The sequence below is a fragment of the Gastrolobium bilobum genome, unplaced genomic scaffold (assembly GCF_033153095.1).
Source record: "Gastrolobium bilobum isolate Gb01-03AN ecotype WA unplaced genomic scaffold, APGP_CSIRO_Gbil_v1 utg13618, whole genome shotgun sequence".
Taxonomy (NCBI): Eukaryota; Viridiplantae; Streptophyta; class Magnoliopsida; order Fabales; family Fabaceae; genus Gastrolobium; species Gastrolobium bilobum.
In genome coordinates, this window is record NW_026895249.1 from 140869 (window position 1) to 147395 (window position 6527).

The 6527-nt window shown below is 35.4% G+C and overlaps 1 protein-coding gene across 1 annotated transcript; it reads left to right on the forward strand.

Moving 5' to 3' along the window:
* The first annotated feature begins 3789 nt into the window (after positions 1-3789).
* Positions 3790-4393, forward strand: LOC133301967 (uncharacterized). Its single transcript, XM_061501683.1, has 2 exons — positions 3790-4247; positions 4369-4393. Exons 1-2 carry the CDS (start codon positions 3790-3792, stop codon positions 4391-4393), a joined length of 483 nt encoding a protein of 160 aa, XP_061357667.1.
* The last annotated feature ends 2134 nt before the right edge of the window (positions 4394-6527 follow it).

The window sequence follows — 6527 nt, forward strand, 5'->3', positions numbered from 1 at the left end:
ATATATGTATCATATGCATCAAATATCCAACTTACGACATGTTGACAAATCTATTTGAAAAAAAGCACCAATTAACGTACAAAAATAAGAAAAAGTTATCAAGAAATAAATGCTGAATGACAATTGCTACTGCTGTCGTTTTATTTTTGACTTCTTTGTGGTGAGCCGGAGGCAGGAGCACTTAAATTGCACTGAATCTTTTGCCATCTCTTTCCTTGACCATTTTTTTACCACTAGTCAACCCAATCCATTTCGTTGCTCGGGTTATATGACCTTTACTTATAAGTAATTTATTTATTTTTTTCTTATACATGATGTTTATCATTTTAATCTCTAATTCTTATTTATTTTTCAATTAATAGTAAAAATTAAATTCTTAATTATATAATAATATTTTCTACTGTTTCTTTTCTTTTGTTTTTGCTCATTGATTTTGAATTTTAATTTATTTGAGTAAAAATGTGTTTATTTTATTTTATTTTCTCAAATAATAATCATCTCAAAAGTATATTTTTAATACCTCGTGGGATCGAGAAAGAAAATTTGCCTTAAGAGTTTTGATGCTAATTTTAGTTTGAATATTACTTCAAGAGGCAGTTATATAATCACAAAATTAAATATTAATTCTGTGGATTAATAACATTTTTTTACTAATATATAATAGTTTGAATCAATTATAATACCATTTTTTATTTAGAAAACTAAATATTATCACAAATAAAGAAAGTAAAATTAATTCATAAGATTATTAAATTTTAAATAAGAATTTCGTTATTACCCTTCATAAGAGTAAAATTATATATGAATTGAGTTATTTTATACTTAAAAAAATTCAATCAAAAGCTCTTTTTAAAACATTTAAAAAAATAAGTTAGTTCAAAAATTAAAGAATTATTCCATTCCTAAAAATGTCTAAATGTACTATATCAATATACCTTAAAATTACAAGACTAAGACTTTTTAGAATTATTCAATTCCCAAAATTGTCTAAATGTACTGATCTGTGGAAGATAATTTGGAACTGGAGGAGTCCGCAAAGAATAAGACTTTTTCTTTGGAAGGTGGGGCACGATATACTTCCAACCAAGGGTAGATTATTCAGTTTGCAATAGAGTTCCTCAACTTGTCCAGTGTCTAACTGAGATGCTGAAAACACCTTACATTTATTGAGGGACTACCCAACTATCAAGAATATTTGGATTCGGTTGTCTCCTTAATTGACTATTTTCTCTTCTTCTTTGTTGTTGTTGAATTTGCAGGATTGGTTATTGGAGAATTTAAAGCAAATGACAGCTACCTCTTTTGGTATTCCTTGGGCAATTGTCTTCGGAATTACCTGTTACAAAGCTTGGGCTTGGAGGAATGAGATCATCCACGCTTCACGAAGGATGGAAAATAGATACAAACTCGAGGTGATTAAGGCGTCAGCTACATGAAAAAATCTACAATACCACTGTTGTATTTATGACAAGTCAATGATATTGCGTCACATCAGCAACTTTTTTTGAAGAAAGAGAATAAAAAAGTTACTTTTGTACTTTACAGTAAGTTTTACTAGTCAGACTTAATGTAAAATACACTGTCGCGCCAAATTCTCGATATCACCGTTCTACCCAAAATGCTCTCCAGCTACAGAGGTGATTTTAGCTTGCAATTCAAATGATAGAGACAATGACCGCAAATACCTTCCCAGGGTGATGATCAGATGGGTGCCTCTTGAAGATGAGTGGATAAAAGTTAACACAGATGGGGGCATCAAGAGGTAATACAAGTAGAGCAGCTTGTGGTGGTTTGATTAGAGGGCTTGATGGTAAGTGGTTGGAAGCCTTTTCATACAGAGTGAGAATTATAGTTGAACTATGAGGTATTCTGAAAGGCTTCGAACAGGCCTAGGAAGGAGAATGGAGGAAAGTAATTTTAGAAAGTGATTTAACATATACTATCACTCTACTCATCAAGACAGGTGATACTTCCTGTTAATCTCATTTAGTGACTCGAATACGAGAATGACTCTCTAAGAATTGGAATATTTGGCTACTTCATATGTATTTAGAAGTAAATGTTTGTGTAGACTGACTAGCTAACCTTCCTCTGGCGAAGCCGTACCAAGAGGATTTTATTTTATTTCAGTTTTCCCACCAAAAATTAAGTGGTTGTACTTTTCTGAATTTAGTGCTATACACAGAGCTAGATATTCTCTGATGTAATTTATTTTCTATTTTCTTTTGGGCATTAGCCCTTTCACTAAAAATAAAATTACAAGAACTGAACTTACTAATTAATCTAAATTTATGCAAAAATTTGCCTTAAAAACATACAAAAATTAACTTGTGTTATTATTAGTATTTTTTGTAAATATTGTTGGATATATGCTCTTTTGGTCACTAAAGTCCTATTGGGCTTCAGTGACACTTGAGCCCATGAGGCTTAGGGTTGAGTTATGTCTAAGACCTAAAGTATATATTCACAGTTTTCTCCTCTTGTGCCTCTAAGGTGAACAGATCATTAGAAACAAACCCAAGAGGCAGACGTTCATCATCTGAACGGTTGCCCACACAACCATCTCATCCTCCTCGAGAGATAGTCTGGAAGATCGATCATAGAGGGAACAACTATTGTTCGTGGTCACACAACTACGCCCTTCCAGGTAATCAAAACGATGAAGGTTAATCTTTTCCCTCGTCGTGTCGGTTCGATGCGCTTCCGCGTTTCTGATGATATACCTACAATTGGTATCAGAGCCGGATCGCGATGAGGAAAAGAACCAGTTTTGAAATAAATTCATGTGATTGTTTTTGAAAATTATTTTTTTTGCATCTTTTTCTAAAATATGGCATCTTCGGTTTCTATATTTGTTATTTAGTAATTTTATTTATTTATTGATTATTATAGGAAAGCCATGGATTAAAGTTATTTATTTATTATTTAATGTTTTAATTGAATGGTATGAATTATATGTGCGATTAAACATGATGTATAAAATAACATGTCATATAGAATAGGAAGATGCCATATTGTTGCATGATCACATGTCATTACTGCATAGTAGCTATTATGTCTTGAATCGACTAGTATGATAGTTAGTATGCGTGATTATTTAGGTTGTCCATTGGATTAATTAATTATGGATTTAAAATCTAGATAAATAATCCAGTTAATTTCCTAAGAGAAAATTGTTTTTTGAGAAAATAAATTTTTGTGGGTTTTCTGAAATGGTCATGGAGTAACACGTGTTGACGCAAAGTGACCGGATTTCTGAAATCAAACAAATTTTTTTTTGAATTAAACATTTCTTGGAAATTAAAAATTCTAATTTTTAAAATATTGAATGGGTGAAGGTTTTAAATTAAATATTTAATTATAAAACCTACGGGCTCCAATTGTGGGTTTATTAGTGAAATGATTATCGCTGAAGCCCCATCGGATAAGGATAATCAGATTTCGCTAGATTAAACCTTAATATCTTCAAAATTTTGGTAAAGTTTTGTACGGCCCATCGTCGACAACACTTAGATACTAAAGATAATTTTGACAATAAACAATGGTTAAATACATTCAACTTTAATAAAATTGTTAACCCTCCCATCGAGGCTCTGACAATGGAACTGAAGGCCCAAAATAACAATATTAGTTTTACAAGTATCTTGCCCATCGTAAGCCTTGTAAAGATAGCTAATGGATTGTTAAACAATAAACGAATAGTAGTTATTAGAATCTACTAGCGCCATATCTGTTTGTTGTTTTCTTTTCGAGTTTGTAAATAATGTGTGTAATTTTATTTTCAGAAAAATGTCTTCATTCAATCCTTTAGCTACTATTTTGAGTCAAAAACCAATGGATGGTACAAACTACAAACAATGGAAAACAAATCTGGATATTGTTCTTCAATATGAAAAGCTCAATTTTGTTCTGACCACCCCTATACCGGCGCAGCCTGCTGAAGATGCGCCTGAGGCAACAAAGGCCCAATTTCAGCAGGAGAAGGAGAAATGGGAGAAGGCAAATGTGGCAGTTCGCTGTTACATTTTAGCCAGTCTTGCCAATCACCTTCAGGAGCAGGTAAACATGGTTGAGAGTGGAGCAGCTATGCTCCAGACTCTTGATGGCATGTTTGCTACGTCCAGCAGCTCTGCTAGGCAGATTGCGCTGAATGCTGTCACTAAGACAGTAATGTCTGGAGGAAGTGTGCGGGATCATTGTTTGTCAATGATTGCAAACTTCAAGAAGGCTGAGGATCATGGGGTCAAGTTTGAACAAGAAGTAAAAGTTGACCTTCTCTTGCAATCATTGCCTGAATACTTCACTCAATTCAAGATGAATTATAATATGAATAAGATGAATCTTAATCTTACTCAACTGATGCACGAGCTTGAGAGTGCTGAACAGTCTCTAGTCAAGCAGGGCAGTGCATTTTATGCTGGTGAAAGTTCTGTGAAACCTAAGGGGAAACCCAAGGGGAAGAACAAGAACAAGAAAAAGAAGAAATCAGGTATTCCAGTTGCCAAACCAGTTGCAATGAAGCAACCGAAAGGTAAGTGCTTCAAGTGCGGACAAAAGGGGCATTGGAAGAAAAATTGCCCACGCATGAATCAGCCAGGTATGGGTAATTTACATGTCATTGAGGCTTGTTTAGTGGAGAATTACAATGATAAATGGATCATTGATTCAGGAGCCACTAACCATGTTTGTTACTCTTTGCAGTGGTTCAAACATAGCTTGCCTTTAAGCGAAGGACAAAGAGTTTTGAAGCTTGGAAATGGGGAGCTTGTGTCTGCACTAGCAGTGGGACAAGTTATTTTATCTTTTAATAATTGCAGAACTTTGGTTTTAGAAGACTGTTTATTTATTCCGGATTTTAAGAGGAATTTAATTTCTGTTAGTTGTTTGTTTAAACATGGTTTAACAGTTCAGTTTAATTCCTCAGTTTCAATAAGGAGTTCGTCTTCTTTTATTTGTTCTGGCGTAATGTTTAATGGTCTTTATTTCCTTAGTCCTGTACCCTGTGAAGTTTATCATGTTGAATTAAGAGATGTTGAGGATATCAACTCATCAAAGAAAAGGAAAGTTTCCAATGAAACTTATCTTTGGCATTTGAGGTTGGGTCACATTAACTCAAACAGGATACACGGTTTGGTTAAAAGTGGGATATTAAAATCCCTGAACTTTGAACCAATACCAGTATGTGAATCTTGTTTAGAGGGTAAAATGACTAAGAGATCTTTCAAGGCCAAGGGAAATCGTGCCATACATCAGCTGGAATTGGTGCATACTGATGTATGTGGACCAATAAATGTCCAGGCCAGAGGCGGGTATCAGTATTTCATCACATTCACTGATGATTACTCTAGATTTGGACATGTGTACCTGATGCGTCATAAGTCTGAAGCTTTTGGAAAATTCCAAGAGTTCAAGGCTGAGGCAGAAAAACATCTTGGTGTTCAAATTAAGACTCTTCGGTCTGATCGAGGGGGTGAATACCTATCTGGAGAGTTCAGGTCTTACCTGACCCAAGAGGGGATAGTTTCACAATTATCTTCTCCAGGGACACCCCAGCAGAATGGAGTCGCTGAAAGGAGAAATAGAACCCTTTTAGAGATGGCAAGATCGATGCTCAGTTATTCACCTTTGCCTGATTCATTCTGGGGATATGCCTTAGAAACTGCTATGTACCTTTTGAACTTGGCTCCATCAAAATCTGTTCTAAAGACTCCAATAGAATTATGGAAAGGGTGTAAGCCCAGCTTGAACCATATTCGGATTTGGGGCGCTCCGACACATGTCTTACAACAGAAGCCAAATAAGATGGACTCTCGTACAGAAGTGTGCATGTTTATAGGCTATCCTAAAGGAACCAGAGGCTGGTTATTTTATAGTCCGAAAGAAAAGAAGGTTTTAGTGAGTACACATGCGACTTTCTTAGAGGAGGACTATATGGAAAATCACAAGCCGAGGAGTACGGTTATACTTGATGAGCTAGACTCGGATCAAGTTTCGCCTCAACCTCAAGGGGTTCCAGCTTTTATTCCTGTATTTGTTCAAAGAGGGGAAAATATGCCTGTAGTTGAACATACGCAGGAACCAGAGACAGAACCAGAAGTTCAGCATGATAATCAACAAGTGGAGTTACCACTTGTAGAAGAACAAAATCATGAAATGGTTTATCCAGAAATAAATGAGGGTCCTCCTCAAATTGTTAACCCACCAGACTTGAATCATCCTGTAGATGCTCAGCAACAAGTGCAGCACAGTCGTAGTGGGAGACTGATTCGTAAACCAACAAGATATATGTTGATGCTCAGGAATGGCTTGAGGCTATGAGTCGTGAAATGGATTCTATGTATTCTAACTCAGTTTGGTCTCTTGTAGATGCACCAAAAGGGGTAAGACTCATTGGGTGTAAGTGGATTTACAAGAGAAAGAGAGGATTAGACGGAAAGGTTGAAACCTTCAAAGCCTAGATTGGTGGCGACAGGGGTACACCCAAATAGAAGGTTTGGATTATCAAACAAACCTTTGCCTTGCCATGC